The 19,108-nt window shown below is 37.3% G+C and overlaps 1 protein-coding gene across 30 annotated transcripts in view; it reads right to left on the reverse strand.

The window, feature by feature from the left end:
- Window positions 1-19,108, reverse strand: part of LRMDA (leucine rich melanocyte differentiation associated) — a 630,413-nt gene that overhangs the window by 264,954 nt on the left and 346,351 nt on the right. The window contains exon 1 of one of the 30 annotated variants that reach the window (XM_064430377.1): window positions 9,204-9,335. The exons of the other annotated variants lie outside the window; for them this stretch is intronic. Coding sequence (XP_064286447.1) covers window positions 9,204-9,304 — 101 coding nt within the window. The 5' untranslated portion in view covers window positions 9,305-9,335. Of the gene's footprint in view, window positions 1-9,203; window positions 9,336-19,108 lie in introns of those variants that run through there. 30 annotated transcript variants of the gene reach the window in all.

Here is a 19,108-nt window from a genome sequence, read left to right on the forward strand (position 1 = left end):
GGGCCTGCAGGATGAATTTGTCAATGTCTTGTGCCTTCAGGCACCCAGCCTCGCCTGACCCTAACCTCCATTCCCAAGATAAATAACTCTGTCACAGTTCACCTTCATTCCCTGGACACAAATTTAAGTTGTCATCCATCATTTCTGCCAAGAAATATCATACCCTGCTAACAATAATAAATACAACTTCAACTATCATTTCTTAGTAGTTACCTTACATGCAATAATAGGAAATGTAGAAGGGATTTCCCCCCCCCACCTTTTTATTAACCTCTTAATTAGCTTCTTGAGTTCATGTAAACAAAATAAAATGTTCTCTACAAAATAAAATGCAGAATTACTCCTGACAGAAAAGGCATTTGCTTTCTTCCTTCTTGGAACTTACTGTCCCACTGTCAAGCCACAGGTCACACTGCAGAGAGCAGCTTTAAAAAGGACCATTTGACAACATGGTAGTGAAGATGAAGTTCTGAAAGCATTAATTCCTATCACAACAAAGCACAAAAAAAAAAAAACCAAAAAAAAAAAGAAAACCAAAACCCAAAAAAACTAAAAAAAGAACATTTCAGTACCTTGTTAAGGCATCTATCTATTCCAAGCCTCATTCTTAATGCTTGCTCATTCCAACAGTAAAAAAACCCCTACATATTAATCAACTAAGACACACAATATACAAAGCATATGCACAGGCACGCATTCACAGCTCATTCACCTACCAGACACCTAAAGATATGCTGAGATTGCATGACTTGACAGCTGATCTACTATGCCTACCAGTGGGAAGATCATCACTGTATCTCCTGGCTGGTTTATAGAATGTGATGAATAAGGGAGATGCAGGTTATAGTATTTATTCAGCTTCCAATGACATTTATTCTGAGGGGATTTCCTCACCCTCCCCCCAGTTTTTGGCAAAGATTGAAGTACAAGCCTAGGTCCCTGTTAGAATGTTCCATAGATACAATTACTGGAGGAAAACACAAGTATTATTAGAAAAGACAATTTAACATTCATCTATGCCACAAAAACAATATACTGCTTTTATAGCTAGAACTTACAGACGACTTATAGATCACACTTAGCTCAAGCAACCAAAAGAAACCAAGTGTGTGACCTTTATGCGGGGTACTGCATACTAAACTATGAATATTCAAGTAACATTTTTGCAACACTGCAACGGTGTATTTCAGTCCAAGGATTCCAAAGTCGCTGGACTTGAAAGGGAGGTGCAACTATCACTTATGCCATTTTGATGCTCAGCAGCTGGACCTGAAGAAAATTTGCCACCTACACCCTATGGCATTTCTGTATTGTTACAGTGCATTGATACTGCAATTTCTGAACCTGAAAAAATAAAGGTCTCTATTATAAACATTTTACTGAAATAATCACTGCAGTAACAATCACATGTTTTGCATGTGCCTTTAACCAACAGTTTTGGGAAAAAACCTCAATTCAGTCTACATAAACCATTCACCAATAAAAGCTGTGCTAGCATGCTGCACTGAGCTAGCTATTTCAGCAAAAGGTCACAACAGACATGGTTTTGCCAAAGTCAAGATTCGAGGAGAAAGCAGCAAACATCTTAGACAGTGCTTTCCACCAAGTACCTTTAAAAGGCAAAAAAACTCGGAGGAAGTAGCAGTGAGTCTATCAAGTTGTTATGAGTTTTCATTTCAGTTTGACAAACCTAGTTTAGCAAATGCCCCTTAAATACTCTTTATTATATAAATAGTGGATTATTTCCAAACCTCACATTTCAATGTATGACTTTGACTTGCCAAAAGAGTTCAGAGAAGGCCACCTCCTTGTCAGCACCACAGAGCCTTATGGGATGTTAATAGGTCCTTTGTGAAAAAACACTGCTTGGGCTCTGGTCAGTGTCAGCATCAAAATACACATTGTTCTTGAGTTATGTTATGCAAATATAATACCCTTATCATGAGAATCAGCAAATGGTTGGCAACTGGCAAGGAGAAGAAAGCACACATCCAAAACTGCTGCAGGGGAGGCATAAAACAAAATGACAAGCCATGAAGTGGGACAAAAGGCCTTGAAACACTAGAGGGAGTTGCCTATTGAAACAGCCTTTCTTTCACAACCCTGGGCTGAACACAAGGGTACTAGTTTCATAGATAGGCAGAGAAAATTGTGCGCAAATCTCCTTACACCTGTCTGGTTTTGATAATTTTTGCCATGTAATGTTATTAGCTGCTCAGTTAAAAAGGAGCCATGTTACACAGGGGGTTGCTTATAATTGCTGTTTTCATGTCATCAGAGCAGTGTGCACTTGGTGATTTAATCACCTAAATTCAGAGTCCAGGGAGATGGGAGGAGTTGCCACAGTACAGAGAGAGGGTGTAGCCATTAATATAAATTCACAGCCATATGTTGTTTTGCCATTCATGGAACTTTCTCTTTTCATCTTAAGCAGAAGAAAAAAAAAAAGCACCAAACAAAAATGGTAGGATGTGGCAGAGAAATAAAAAAGGAAAAATGTGTTTGCTGTCATTCCGTGTTGCTACCTATTGAATTCTATGCAACAGTTTCTACCACCATAATATATTAGGAAATATTGTCCAGCAGTTGAACTCAAAGTGTAAAAGTTTTAAGTACAATCCACACAAATTGTTTTATGGTACAAACTTCAGCAAGTCCCATACCTTCCATGAGCCTCAATTTCCCATCTGCAGATGAGGGATAAGAAAGGATTGCAATTGTGAATTGGTATGGAGAAAGCATTTTTGAGAATCTGAGACAGAAATCAGTAGGAAATACTGTCATTTTTATTTTTAATGAGGTTGAGTAAGTAGTATTAATGTACTCCAAGTATTTCCTTATGAGCCCATTACAAAAGAGGAGTGGAATGCCTATATATACATAGCATAGGAAGAAGGACACAAGCAACCTAAGCGACGAGTATAAAAAGAAAAATCCCCTAAGAAAAAGGGCCAGTCTAAAGTTAAATCTGTACTGTTTTCTCATAGTTCATAGCCTAAAAAAAAAGGTCTCTTCATGTTAGCATACCAAAACAAACACACAATCTCACCACAACAATGCAACCAGCACTGAAGGGCTGGTGGCAAGTAGCTGTTTCCCTTACTTTCAAAAGGCTAATAAACATCACTAAGGTGGATTGCATGTTGCTTGTCCCTGCTCTAATGTCATGAAAGCTGCCCATTATCTCACCCACAGGTACCGTCTCAGTTACCTCATTGCAGGGCTCACACTCTGCTCCCAGAGGAGAGCAAGTGTTGCCAAGAGATTTCCACTGCAATTTTCAAAGTCACATCAAACCGACAAAACATCACAACGTATTCAGTGCTGCCTCATTCAAAAAGAAAAAACTTTAAGTTTCCACTGTAATTAACCCTATCCTCGTTAAGATAATTATGATCAAGCTCCCTGTCACAGCTAATATCACAGCATCATTGCCTATGGCTCACGCTTTGCCCTCATTAGCTTACAAAAACACTGCGCTAAACAGGAAAGTGACTCCCTCTGCAAAATGACTTAAGATGTTCTGTAAGTAGACAGTAAATAATCCTTTAGAATATAAAGGTCTCAGAAATGTCATTTTTTCCAAGTCCTTTGGCTAATCAGTATGATTTCTTCCAGCTTTCTTTTCCCCAATTCAATCATGGTTTATAACAAAGTTTTAATCATAAAGGAATGTCATGACAGAGATTTTATTTTTTTTATGTATGTGTATGCATGGTAATTGTCAGCTACACTATTTCATGTGATCCCTCTGGCCTGACAGGGATTTGGTTACAATGAAAGTAAAGAGCAACTCTTCATTTTGGTAATATTTGACAATGAAAATATGAGATTTTTATAAATGAAAAAAAGCAGAAGCCTTGCAAGCAATAGACAAAACCTGGTACTCTGCAGTTGTCCTTGTTCAGAAAAACAAGCTGCTCAGAAGCATATGCTACAAAAGAAGAGTTCCTCACATTTCATCCCACCTCTTCATTAATAAGACAGCTGCCTCATACCTAATTGACTTTTTCCTCCTGTTTAACAGGAAAAGAGAGAGCAGTTAACAATATGCAAATGAGAGAGTTTGGGTTTAGCCTTGAAATTGATTTGCACTTTGTTGACAAGAGATAGCCATTAGCAGAAGTTAAAGATGAAGCTGTTACAAAACAAGAGCTTTTTAAAATACCTTTTCTTTGCCTTTAATGTTTTAATAGATTACAGGAGGGCAGAATCAACATGAGAACCCTAGTACTAGATAATTTCAGTATTTAAATAGAAATGCAATTTCTATTTCTCCAGCACCTGCCAGCCAAGGACTACAAAGCATTTTTTTGCAAAACATTAATGAATTACTTTTCAAAAACCTGCTGAGCTTAAAATTCCATTTTGTAGTAAAGCAGAGAGAGGTTAAGTGACTAACAGAAGGTGACCTCCAGCAATTTTCCAAGAGACAAGAAATAACACCCAGAACTCCTGACTCCTAGTCCTTTGACTTAACCTCACCAAAGCAAAACAAAGCACAATAAAATATACACATATACACACACACAAGAAAAGCATCAAAAAATGGCCTCAACAGTATTCAAGAAGATTTTTTTTTTTGCCAATCTACTTAGTGATTTTACAGTTTCCTGCATGCTAATAGAACCAAAAATAAAACAGAATGAAGTATTTAATGGATAGCTCTGACATGACGTCTGGACCAAGACAGAACGCACACACACCCCCCACACACACTCCAAAGCACCCCAGTGACAGTAAAGAGCCTCCAAGAGCCAAAATTTGTAAAGCAAGAAATGCTTTGTTTTGTCTAATATCAGAAGAAATGTTTGTATTTTGCAGACTATTCAGAGATAGCATTTTGCATCACTTCCATCTTCCTGTTGGTAGACGGAAAATATCTGCAAGCAATTATTAAGGTAATACTTGAGGAACAGCTGTGAATATGATCAGCAAAAGAGAAATTAAAAGATATTAACGAGCAGCATCATTAAATACCTGTGAAAAAGAGATCTTTGTAAAAAAATATTAAACTTCTATTATGAATTGGACCTACAATAAGTTTCTGAATCTTTTCAAATAAAGGTCGTACTTGACTTCTTCCAGACATACAAGAAAATAAATAGCATTCCCTCAATTTTCCCCTTTGCTCATACACTGAAGCATACAAGACTATGTGAGACAATCTTACCAATAAAGCCTGGGATGAAAACATCTTTCACAACAGTCTTAAACCAGAGAAATGTAAGCACATCAAAATGTTGGGGATTCACAACAACTCAGAACCTTCATCTGTTCTTTTATAGTCTTGTTCTAAGTCTTACACAGCAAATTCCATTGCCTACAAAAGGAAGCCTAAACTTCTAAACCCTTAGAAGCCACCACACACCACCAAGAAAACACAAACAAAAGTAGAATTGATAAACAAACAGACAAAAAGAGATGAGGTCACCTGAATGCTAGATGTTACATTCACAATATTTCACAAACATTCCTACCAATTATAAAAGAGAAATGCAGATATTTCTTGAGAGAGGGATTTTGCTAATAATTAGCAGTTCCTCAAATGATTGCATTGTCTGAAACGCAATAATGCAGATTCATCTCATCCATCTACAGAAGCCCAGTTACTTATAACTCCTTACAGGCAGCAAGAAAAGATGGGCACTCCCAGAAGGTAAACCAGACCTTAAGGTGAGGCTCAACGAAGCACATCTGTTTGGGAAGGATAAACAGAACCTATTTGTCAGAAATCTTGCAATGAAATTAAAAGTTTATTTCACCAGGTAAATAGGAGTGGATTATTTACCTGGCGAAATAAACTACAAATCTTAATTACAGTTACAGGGGCTCACAAAAACATATTACAGTCACCCATTCAGTTCTTCAACCACCATTCTCTCACACCAAGACTACTAAAATTTTAAAAAAAGCAAACCACAAATAACAACAACCACCAAAAAACAAAAAAAATCAACAAAACAAACAACCAAACCAACCAAGAAAAAGAGATAAATTAGCAACCAGACTGACTGTGGTGGGGTTCAATTTCTTTTCTAATTAATCTCTTAAAGTTTCAGATTTCACTATGTGTATTTAATGCACCTCTACTCAAGAGACTATCCCATTAATACAGTTCAAACTTTATCCTTCATGTTACCCTGCTTTTGCTTAAGTTTTTTATATTACATCTTTGGGATTAAACATGCCAAGATTTTATATTTTACTATTGTTACAATTTTGTTTAAATTTAAATAAAATGACAATCAGTGTACTATAGCCTGTCGGAAGGCTGTTTTCACACAAGCTATATAAAATATTTCAAAATAATACAAAATGGATCAGAAAATGAGTTCTTATTCACCTAGTCAAACAATTATCATATAAGAAAATTCAGTTTGCAAAACAGTGCAAAATATTACCAAGAAGAGAGAAAGTGACTGTATATATTCATAGCTTATCAAAGGGCATTCTGGAAAAAACACCACTAATAGTTCATTTATGCATCATTTCCCGAAAATTCCTAAGATTAAACATCCTTCTGCTAAAAATTATAACTAGTGTTTGATGAAAAATAGCAACGAGTTAAGAGAAAAACTTGAATGAAAGACTCCTCCTTTGTCTTTTTCCCCAATCTTAACATGGAACTCAATCCTAATAAAACAAATGGCATTTAAAAATCCTAATAAAACAAATGGCATTAAAAAAGGAAACACTGCTATTTCCTGAACTTGAAAGAATTCAATCAAGTATTAGTGACTAAAAATAGCAAAAGAACATGCCATGGTTTACAAAATGTTTAAAAAACAAACAAACTTTAAAAAAGCAAACAAACAAAAAACTCACAAAGAGCTAAAACCCTGTAATGTGTTTATTCTTAAAAGCTCCTCTCAGCTCCATGTGCCAACCATGGAGAACCTATTTATAAACCCCCTAAAAACCAGTATTATAATGGAAATATGAGCAAATTCAAGTGCAAAGGCAGTGCCATAATGAAAGCTTTAGTGTATCTTGGATCAATCTGTCACTCTGCAATTCAGATAGTAACTTAACTCCCCTTTTTCCACAGAGAGCGGGGGAGTAGAGTGAGTAGAGTAAAGCCCATTTTGACTACCAGAGTTCAGTGGGAAGGGGGAAAAGAAAAGTAATTTTTCTCCCATCTTCCACAACAACCAAGGCTGAGGATTGACAAGCAAATTGACGCACTGCTCAGAGGGCAAAAGATAAATGTTTGATGAATTGGCCATTGCTGGAGGAGTGATGGGCTTCATATGTGCATAATGGACTAGCTGCCGTTCAATTCAGATTGCCTGCCAAGATAAGAAACCATAATGAATGGACCAAGCACAGCCTGTGCCATAAGAATGTATAATCTGACTAGTTTTAATAAACTTAATAAAAAAGATGAAGCAGAGAGAGGCAAAGGGACTGGCCTTTGTGACCAGCTATAAGAGGTGAGGACGACTAATAGACTGCTCAAGCATGATAGCAGAGAATTGTTAATGGACATAATACTGAATCCCTCAATGTTAAAAAATGTCTTTAGAACAACTTAAAGACAGGGATCTACATAGGTGCGTACCACAGACACTGCAGTACTTGTTAATCATCAGATGACTGCCATTTATTTATTATTTCCTTCTGCTACCTACCCTGCTTTGTCTCCATTCCCTCCTTTATCCCCTGTGCATTGTATCTTAGTCTGTACCCAGATCCACACCATACTCCAACAGTTTTTACCAAAAACTCCTCACAAGCAAAATAACCCTATAATGATAACACGACAGAATTCAGGCCCCATTTCCTACAGAAAGGTTTTGGCCACACAACTACATCACTAACTTTCACTGCCAGTGCAGAAGCATCTTTCACTGTCATAAGTGCTCACACTTGCTATAACTTCATTTGCTTTTGCTAACTATGTTTCCACCAAAGATGAGAAATTTGACAGCACAGTTACAGTAAAAACAGTTACCAAAACCTTTCCAGCACATACAAGACTGTCGCCAGCAACAGCCATTTTGGTCTGGGATTTGCTGTGTTGGATACTGTTCCCCATCTGTACCCATAACCTCTAAATTCTGACCTTATTCAGCCCACCAGCACTATGAAAATACATTAAAACCAAAACAAAATTCTGAGACTATTTTACTGTATATGGGTCTCTTAACAGTCTGGTAATCACCACCATTTCCATGCTGAGTAGTAAATAGACACAGGGCCATTTTTGCTTTTCTTTCTTGTTATTTAGTCACATGAATAACAATGTCTCTTTCTGAAGTTTACCAGACATTAAGTCCTGAATCTGTGGAAAAGCTCTGACTTTTAAAGCAGTGGGATTATACCAACAATCTATTTCTTTCTTAAGAATCAAAGGGTGAAAACACACCCTTGCCTTGTGTGTGCATATAACACACAGTACTAGGTCAAGTAGAACTGTTTCATCCTATAGGTAGAAAAAAAAAAAAGAGGATTGCAGAAAGATTCACTTGATTGAGAAAAGCTAAAACACATAGTGTATAGAATAACAGCACTGTTATGCATGTTTGTTCTGCTTTTGATTTTTTCCTCTGATGATGAAACATAAATAAGGATACAAAATAGTCTGCTTGGGTAAGTATTGCGATTACCACCCTCTTGATGTCAGTAAAGTAGCCTGTGTCATAATTTAAACAGAAATTATTTATATGCAAGACAGACATCTGGAATTTCAGTATAAATTTTATCCAACTGCAAAAGGAAAGTAACTCATTATCAAGCAGCTCAGAAGGCTCACACTACCGAAGGAAATAAAGTTTTACGACAGGAGGATCTCTCCTCTCTCTCCCCGTGAGTGAGAAAGTGAGTGCAAGAATAAGACAGAAAGGGAAGGCTCAGGAGTGCTGGGTGAATTATAGACTGCCTCTCAAGATTCACAGCTCTTCGTGGTAGGAGGTTAATATTCTCACATGTCATTAGGTCTGCTGGCTCTACTGATGGCTCATTGAATCAGGCAGCAAATTATTTCCTCATGCTGCAGAGGACACCACACTTCAAAGGGAAGGAGCCAGGGTCAAGACGGCTCTCCAGTTCGATTAATGAGTTGGGATCAGCAGAGGTTGCCTGTAGGTAAGAATGTGACTGAAGCTTTTGACAAAGCTGACTTTTTGAACAGGACTTGACCCAGGCCCCTTACTCCCCTCCCCACCAAATCTTATTTCCAACATTTGCCTCTGACTGACCTGCTCAGGCCTGTTGGGATAGTTTTGACCTCCTCAGTCTTTGTTACCAGACACAGGAGCTGTCTGCCTACATTTGATGTGTCTCTCCCCAAAGGCCACATCAGCTAATCCAGGCTCATCAGAATACTTCAGAACACTACAGCAAAATAAGATAGAGTAGATTCATTTCAGATTTTTAATTTTTTTCATGAAATTCATTGAGAAGGGGAAAGGAGGAGAGGACAACTAAGAGATATTTCCACTTTCAGTAATATTAAGAAAGATTTCTCAATGGTGTTAAATGCATTTGTGAAAAACACAAAGATTACTAGAAGATACTACAAGTATTTATGATTTAAATACTCAAATCATGGAAAAGCAGAAAATTTACTGTTTACACAGTTCTGCTGACAAAGATTATTCCTACCAAATAATGCATTATATAGACTATTCCTCTTAAATTTTTTTATTTTTATTGCCATAGTAGCAAGAGATTAAAGACAATTAGAACTTAATGGCCACTGCATTCATCTATTTCTAAACACTCAGTCTTAGTTCCCTGAAATACCTGAATGCATATTTAAATAGATTTAATAAAGTACTGAAATGAGATTAATTGAATTAATATTTTGGGGGTTTTATTTTTAATAAGATCTACTTAAACTGCACCTTTCCTCAAACAAATATGAGTAACTGAATCAACATGTAGACCACTGTTGGTGAGCTTCCAAAAATCATATATCTTCTGATGATTGAAATGACAGTTTTCTCAATTACACCAACAAAATTGTTCATATATGCTTCTCATTTGTTATATATTTTTAAATTTTGTTTGAGAATAATTTACACATTTATGTTTTTGAAGCAAGGATCTAGGTTATTCTTCAATATTTCTATTAACCACAGTACAGCATTTAATATCCTCTTCCTAAACATTTTGCTCATCAGCATCCTTAATGCCCAAGGCCTCAGTGCCTTAAAACAGTAACTTTAGCTACTTTAGTAACAATTTACAAAATTTAACTTTTGATGTACAGTTTGAAAATATTTTAATGATGTCTAAGTGCAAGGCAAATTTTCACCTTTACTCTTCTTTCTTTTGCACTCAAACACCTGTTTGTAACAGATTTCCTTACTATAACAGACATTTCAGTCCCAAAAGCCAGCAAACAGATTATTAGACCGATAAAACTTAGGGTAAAAGCATACAAGGCCTATGCATGACTGAGCCAATTTAGAAGAACTAGGATCCTTTCAAGGAGACTACCTTGTGCTAGACAGCAAATCTTCCACTTGGATGTGCTTTACTCTAAAGTGCAAGTACACACAAGCAAGAGACAGCTTTTTCTTTTGCTTATGCCTGCACAATCTCCAGTGAATTGTACATTATGCAAGTGGAAGTTTGCAACACAAGAAAAGCTGTTAGAGGGGAAACACTTTTTTTTATGGGCTTGTTTAAACAAAGTAACTGTGTTACTGGGTCTGTCATCACTGTTAACATTATATCCTGTTTCATCTCTTTCTAGAAAGCCAGCAGCATACCACAGATCATTTGTGAAGTGTGTGCTTGTGTCTTGTGTAACACTTAGCAAGAAGGTATGAATGCCACAGAGGAGGACAAGTCCAGCTGGAGTGGGATCTAAGTGGCCAGTTTGACGTTGCCAGGGAGAAAGAAGAAGTAGTTGTGTTCAGGGAAAGGAGGAGCCACTCAGTTGATAGAAAACAGAGAATCCCCAACAGTTTCCAAACGTGATCACCTAAGTTTCTGGTTTCTGACAACACTAAATCAGAAGTGACGGTTGGACTAAGATCAATTGCCAAGACACCTGGACCTGAAGGGGAACCTGCTGGAATTTAAGCCAGGAATCCTAAAGAAGATGGATTCAACAAGGGGAAAGGTGATCTGCTAAGTATATGCAAAGACCAAGTTTTGTATTTGTCCTTGTTTCCATTCATAAAATGAAAAGCTTTCAGTTAAGTCTTACCAAATAGAACTTTGTTTTACTTTCAGGCATGTGTGGTGTTTCAAGGGAATATCGTACCAGTTACGATGGTACAGCGTTTCTCAAGAGGTAAAAAAAAAAAAAATCTAAGTAAAGACAAAAAGAACAAGAAGTCCCATACCTAACTCAAGATGAATTAGAAGGTCCAGCTGCAATGAGTACTGCTTTATACCAACTTGGATATAGTCCACCTGGGAAACTGTCAGGGCAATTATAGAGTTTGGGAAGGAACTTGTAAACTCATAAATCATTCTTGCAAAGAGCAGAAAGCAAGGAAACACCCCATGGCTTTTGGGAATTGTTACCACACACTGCACTAAGTCAAGCACTTTTGCATGGTAACTGCTCAGTACTAATTGTTGGAACAACTTTTTTGTTTTACTGGGCCTTATGACAACCCTGCAAAAATTGTGATATATAAGTTCAATCAGAGATAAGCGTGTTCTTCTCTCTTTTTGGTTTTCAAAATACTTCCATATAATCTGTTCATTCAATCTGTCTGGTCAAAGTGGGGGGTTTTGCCCCAATACCTTCTGGAGAAACAGAAAACCACCTTGGCCCTCCTGAGCAGCTGTACAAGGACAGTCACCTGCCATGACGAGGTTGGAGCAATCTGACAGCAAAGAGCCACTCCCCATAAAAAGAGGCTTGTGTTACTCCCCTACGCTGACCCAGAAAGAGACTCAGGTCTCAGACCAGGTGTTTTTCCATACCCTAGGATGAGATTCAACACAAGCTCCTCCTTTAAGCATGGTTAAAGGTAACAGACACTCCATAGATTAACAAAAGGCAAGGAAAAGGAAAACAACACTGAACTCTGACACCTGGGTTTTCATGGAATCATGCATACACTAATGTTGGAAAAGACCTCCAAGTTCATCAAGTCCTACTTTTGAAAAGGTTGCTTCATGCTTTTCTGTCATGCCAATTCATACAAAACCTACCAAGGGACCAAAGGGCTTCTGTCAAAACAACGTTTTAAAACAAACACGGCTTTCTATCACATCAGCATGAAACCATTCACCTTAAAAACCTGATGCTGAAGTAATTTAACCTGATTAAAATATTTTTAAAATCAGTATATAACTTAATAAAGTATGTAGATCAAAGTTCATTTCAGGCCTTAATTGCTGAATCAATAAATTTAAAGTTTTAATTGAGAATAGAGGCCTGGCTATTTGTGTTGCCACTACCTCCAAAGTTTTAGTCCAATTACCTGTGAAGACAAAACCATGACTGGCTGCAATTTACCATGCTTGAATCCACAGCACATAAGTAATATAACCTTTAGTAAAAGTCCAATTACTAAAAAAAAAAAAATACTCAACTCCTACCAGTTCACTGTGTATAGATAACTGACTTCATGAGCCGACTTCATGACCTGAATTATAAACCCAATGCCATTTCAAGAAGCCTCTACTGCCCCCTCAACACAAGGGCTGGGCTTGGCAGTGTATGATTGCTGGAAATTCCTGGACATAAATCTATCCATGTCATGCCTACATTGCAGCCATCAGCCTCAGCCATATGCTCACTCTTTTGTCCATAGTGGAATTTGACGACAATTAGATTTCTGAGGAGCACATAATCTGCTCAAGCCACAAAAAAAGGAGAAAAAAAAAAAAAGAGTAATTTACCTCACACATGTGAATGCACATGGAGTGTTTTGAAAGAAAACAGAAGTGAAATATCACAGCAAGCATGCCCATAAAATATTCTTCGCTGACGCAATTAGGCAGTTTGTTAAAAAAAAAAACAACAAAGCAAACAAACAAAAAACCCAAACAAACCCAAACCAAACAACAAATAAGCAAAAAAAGAGAAGGCACCACTGGATTCCTGAATGCCGCCACAGTGGCCAACAGTGACCCACGGCCAGCCCCTCCCTGTTTGCAGGGACCACATCAAAGCACCTTTGGTGCCTCCTGGCCTTCTGCAGAGCAGCTTCAGCCACTTGGGGGGAAAAAGCTAAGTAAAGGCTTGGACTTAAAACATTAAAAGAAATAAATTGAGAGGATTTTGTCTGGAAACCTTGTCTTGTCCTTACTGAAGGCTAAAATAAACTTAATTTTTGTTAAAATTAAAGCAAAAATTAAATCATCTTATTATGTAATTGGAACTAGGCCTCAGGCACTAGCAGTAAAGAAGGGATTAAGGCCTCCACCACCTGGGTTGTCATTCTCATGGGCCCCATTACCACCCCCTTATTCGTTTTTATAGCCAACAGATTAAAATGCGAGCGTCGCAATCTTTGATCTTTCACTTGCTGACACAAATCCTTTCAAGCCTCCAACGTTTTCTGCTGAGGTAATTAGTACTAATTAAAAGGTTTCCAACAGCCTTTGCTCTACTTTTTCCCTCCAAAGAAATTGCTTTTACAAGTGCCTTCCATCTTTGAAATGTATGCATCGTTCACTTTCTTCTTTATCTGACTCCCAGAGATCAAGTAGATTAGTGACTCCATTATTCCCCAAGACAAAGCCAAACAACAGGTTTTTACTATCTTCCTGACCTGTTGAGGTGCAGGGTTTATATTCAGAAACAAGTGCCTGTGCTTGTATTAAAAGACAGTCCAATTATGCATTAACAGACACAATGCAGGGGTTTCTACATTTAAAAATGGACATCATTTAAAGATGTTGTATTTTCTCAGGAGAGAGAGAGGCAACCGTTCACTAATCAAACTGACAAGTTGTAGGACTAATAACTGGCCTTCCTTTGTTTTCTTTTCTTTTTGTCTGTTTGTGTATCAGGCAAGATGCAAACAATTTCTTTCTCTTCCCCCCCTTACTCCATCCTTTCCTTTCCACTTCTCAAATTATAGTGATTTATACACACTGATTTTTGTTACTTTAAAAAAATTTCAAAAATTAAGTACTACCTTGAAAGATCCTGAAAGCCTAGAAAGTCCTGCCTGAAGAAGTTTTGGTTAGTATAATTAAGTAATGTGTCCTGCTACAGGCAAACCGATGGCTAGAAATATAATTACAGACATTAAACCACTTTTTTATAGTGCATCTAAAGTACTAATGAAATGCCAGGACTAAAAAAATTAAAAGCTGCAGAAAAAAAAAAAAACAACAAAAAAAACCAATACTTTGCATTGAGAAAGAGCTGTGTTTTGAATTTACAGGTTTTCAAATGATGGTTCAATCGACATGGGCTCTATATGGATCATTTTTCTTTATGAAAACCTAGAAGCTTTATGCCTGCTGTGATAAAAATAAATTACACTTCATGCAGCAAAAGTGCTATTCAAAAAAGAGGACAGTTCTCAGGCTCTTAAAGTTCTCACTTCCTATTGAAAATGACAGCAGCTCTCTCTCATGCTGTAGTATCTCTGGCACAATAGATCAGAAATCATACACAGAGCCACGAGATGCTGTGTAACTCATCATTACACACACGGGGGTCCATTCTGCTCTCGCGATGCAAGCACAGGGCTCCTGCTGGCACTAATGGGAGCTGCACGTGCACATCAAGGACAGAAACAAACCCACAGTGCAGCCACTTTGCTAACCCCACATAAGTTAGTTTTAAAGTTTTAAATAGCCAGAAAGAAAAGTCAATAAATTGCCTCCTAATCATGCCAGCTCTTCTACTTTATTTTCACAACTATCCTACCTTAGTAGTAATTTCTTTTTGCGTAACTATCCTCAAGAGGATTTAAAAGCACTACAATCTCATCAGTTGAGCTATATTATGCCCCTGTGAAGTAAGTTTTATCTGACATATCTTGCCCAAGGTCATATGGAAATTATATGACAGGGCCAGGAATTGCACTTTTCAGTATCCTGGTAGTTCCCTGTTTCAACCAGCAGGTCATACTCCTCCTCTATGCATGCACAACAACCAACAGCTCTACAAGCAGGAGCATGAACTGGCCATTCCGTGATGAAAAGGTTTGGAATAGCCATTGGATTAACTGTTCCACTGGGGAAAAAAGGGATTTTACAAACACAAACCTCAAAAAAATTTTATGGATTCAAAATGCTAAATGAAGAAAGCGAAACCAAAACAATAGTCTGTGAATCACCTAAAGTAATAGTTTTAGTCTCTTTGCCTTGTTAGGACATGGCCACCATTGCCCAAAAATATCAGGTAGTCCCTGCAAAACCAATACAAGATTAGGGCATACCATACTTCAGCTCTCAGTACACGCAAGAACAACAGATTGTACGGAAACCTCAGCTTTCTAAAGGCATAGCAGCCTTTAGAAATAGCACAGCTTCTTCTACACTCAATATAACATATATTGGGTAGAGGCTTTTATGTTTGCCAAATGTTAAATTCCCATATTTCAATTAAATTTGGAATTACAAATTCTGAGGTCTTTTTAAAAACTGGAATTTGGGACCAGATCATGGGAAAAAAGAGAATCTAATTGAAAAAGTGAATATGTATGTATCTTTCCACATCCAAGATCATTATTTAACATCATTAAATAGAACATGATATTAATATAACATGATAGAAGCAATCAGCCATATTCTCACCTATTGCTAAACTAACAAATGACTTTAAGGCAAAATCAACATTAACAACCCACTTTCTAAAGAGTCTTTGGATCTACCATCTTATGAAATCTGAACAGTACGAGGAAAGAAATTTTACTAAAAATCAGACACACAAAAACCCCAAACACTTTGCAGTGAAAAGGCAGCTACAGAGAAGAGGTCTGTATGAAAAGGGAGTGCCTGACATGTAGAATCTATTGGCAAATATCTTTTATCAGAGCCACTCTCATGGACAAAGTTGCACATTATCTCCACAATGTGCAAACAAATTAGGCTTGCTTTGAAATTATAAACTCCCAATTTATTATGCTTCTTCTTTCATTTGACCTTTTCTTGTTTTTTCATGTACAAACTGCTTTCATATTCATCAGAGATTCTTTAAAATTAACAGCCAAAACTATCTCATGAACAAAATTTTGAGACCAAACTCTAGGGGAAAAAAAAACCATAATCATGAAGTTCACAATAAAATTACATGCTGGCAGCACAGTAGGCAAAGTTGACACACATATTATAGCATAAGTATGAAAACAAGTGTCATGTTTAATGCTTCAGAGACTGCACAAATGAAGCCATCTCAATATTTACTGAAGAGATCAAAAAGTAAAATGGAAAAATAGGGTTTTTTTTGGTGAGCAAAATTTGCTTGGCTACATTACAGGTTTTGTTTATCTTGGGACCTAAACTGGCCCATGGTTATCAGAACAGGAGAGAAAAGGGACAAAAAGGGCTGTATCTTCCCTAGGTATTCAGTTGTGGCTCTTTCCAGACTGCAAACAGTTGCTGTTGCCTTAGGGTTTCATTATTCATCTACTACAGGATGCAGGGACCATGAGCAGCTGGCCTTTTAACATGTAGGAGGAAGGGAGGGAAAGGCCTCCCATGCAACAGACCTGTTTGGGGTACTTATAATATACCTTTAATATTTATTGAGGTGGGGGGCAAGGGAGTGATATATTATAGATACTATACCATCTTTTCCCTCCTTCTCCCCCAACCCTAAGGGGTAACAAAATGCATCAATAACCTTCAAATCTGCCCTGCTCTCTCAGTAGACTGGGCATGCATTGAAAAACCTGTAAAGAAACATTTCAATTTGAAGTTTCCAAGAGGTAATTATAAACAAGAGAAAGAGAAAAATATTTTTGAAATTATGAAAAATACCCTGACAGTGACTCCCTTAGACTCACATTTAGCCCTTGAAAAATATTCTGCCAAAGGGTGCATTTTGACAGGGAAAAGATGAAGAGTGGAGAGAAGAGGCAGCAGTCTGTCATAATTGATGACACTGCAATGCAAGCTGAAGTCGAGACTGAATATTTACAAAATTCATTCAGGGTGAGATTTTTAAAAGGGGAAAAAAACCCAACAGCAGACACAGATGGACCCAACCTTTTGAAAACAGTGGGATTACAACAGACAGTACTATACAGTCAACATAATGACATCACACATGCAAAACAATTCAAGGGTCATTTTCATAATTCAGAATGCTATGAGATTGCATATAAAGAAATATTTTTGTAGGAATCTGTATGTCTTTGGATATATGGGGTTTTTTTTAAAATTAATTTTAGAATAACACTGAGTTGAGTCCCTCTGGCTATAGTAAGACTTCAATGTTAGAAAATTTTACCCCAAATTATTAGTTTAAGCTGAGCTCATACCACCAATTTGCCATGTTAGAGTGTAATACAATTAAGCCAATATGAACCTAGACAGCCACATTCTTATGTTCCTATTCTTTGCTTTTACTGCTTGACCTCGCCTTCTCCTCCCTTCAGCTACACCCCAACTCAAGCAATCCCGTGGTTAAGCAGTTGAGGGATATGATCCACTGAAAACTGAGCTGGAAGGGAAGGTAGGAAGTAGAAGAACTGAGGCAAGCTGAGCTGCCCCAAGTTGTTACTGAGGACTAATCTATTGATAAAGAGAACATATTTTCTGTAGTCCTGGTCCAACTGCCAGGGAGGAAGTTCAAGCAAATTCAGCTGGCAGCTTGCCATCAGATTCAAAGCAGAAGACAGGTTCAAAACCAATTGGAGACTACACTTGCCCAATTATTAGCAGTGAACTGTTCGAGGTCAGGGCAGAGGTACATCAGTAAAACAAAGCAATTCTGTTCCCTGTTCCACAGGGATCCAGGAGCTCATCTTCAAGAGTTGTCAATCCGGCACTTTTCACCAGTGCTGACTTCACACTTCATTTAAACAAATATGACTAATCCTTCTCCCAGAGGAAATGCACTGGATCTATCTTGTTACCAGCAATACCAGTCGAGCCCAGATGTGTGGGAGATAACAAGCCATCCCAATGTGAATCATCCAGCACTTATAAAATGAATCGGAATTTAATAAACTACAAGAGTAGACAAAGTTTGGACTAGTATTACACAGGCATCAAAAATATGCCATAAAGTATACTTCTTATGTAGGAAGCATTAAAATTCACAATTTAGCAATGCAGCTATTCTCTCTCTTTACTGTGCATTCTAACTACATGACAAATTGAAAGTCCCATATATTTATATACAATGGACAAAGCTTGTTTAAATAAAATAAATCACTAAAGAAGAATTTCATCTAATCCTCCCATCACTAACAAACCTTCCCCCAAAATTCAATTTGCCATGTGTCAAAACTGTAGAATTTTTTTTTTCTAGAAATGGCAGATCTAAACTGTCTGGTGAAAAAACACTTTGTGTGTTCCTCCTACTCATTATTTTCAAAAAGAAAAAAAGAAAAAATGGCTACAAATACATAACTGAAAGCATAGAAAAGAACATGAAATAGGTGCTTTTTAGTCCTGGGAGCCATACTAGTTTGTCTGTTTGTTTTTTGGGTTTTTTTGCCAAGGCCATTCACAAGCAAGCCCAGTCACCCAGATCTGCTTTGTATTGCCAATTCTTCCATTAATCCAGCCTACTCCAAAACACCTACAAGTTTTAAGCAGACAGAGCCATTGCAAAAGATCCAGGCCATTAAACTGCTTACAACTGCTATAGCGCACCTCCAAAAAAAGTGTAGAGGGAGTCACCCCTTCCATTTCATTAAAAGTATTCCTAAACAAATTCAAATACTGCTTCTTTGCCTGACATATGGAAAGGCATATGACCCTGAAAAAGGAAATTATATTTTCAGGTTTTCCAAACACTTCTAAGTGAAGAAAGAAGAGTAAAGCTAGCCTTTAAAGGAAGGTATTAAAGGAATTAAAGCTGAAGGAAGGATAGTTTCTGCTAAGCATTTAAGTTGAAGTTTGTTTGCAGGTATCTAATACATGATATGACTTCCCCCACCCTCATTTCAAAATGGAACATATGCAAAAATAAATTAGGAAATTTGTCATTATTTTTTTCAATTCTCTCGTTTCTTAGCACCAATATTTTAATGATCATACTGTCTAATAA

The sequence above is a fragment of the Passer domesticus genome, chromosome 8 (assembly GCF_036417665.1).
Source record: "Passer domesticus isolate bPasDom1 chromosome 8, bPasDom1.hap1, whole genome shotgun sequence".
NCBI lineage: Eukaryota > Metazoa > Chordata > Aves > Passeriformes > Passeridae > Passer > Passer domesticus.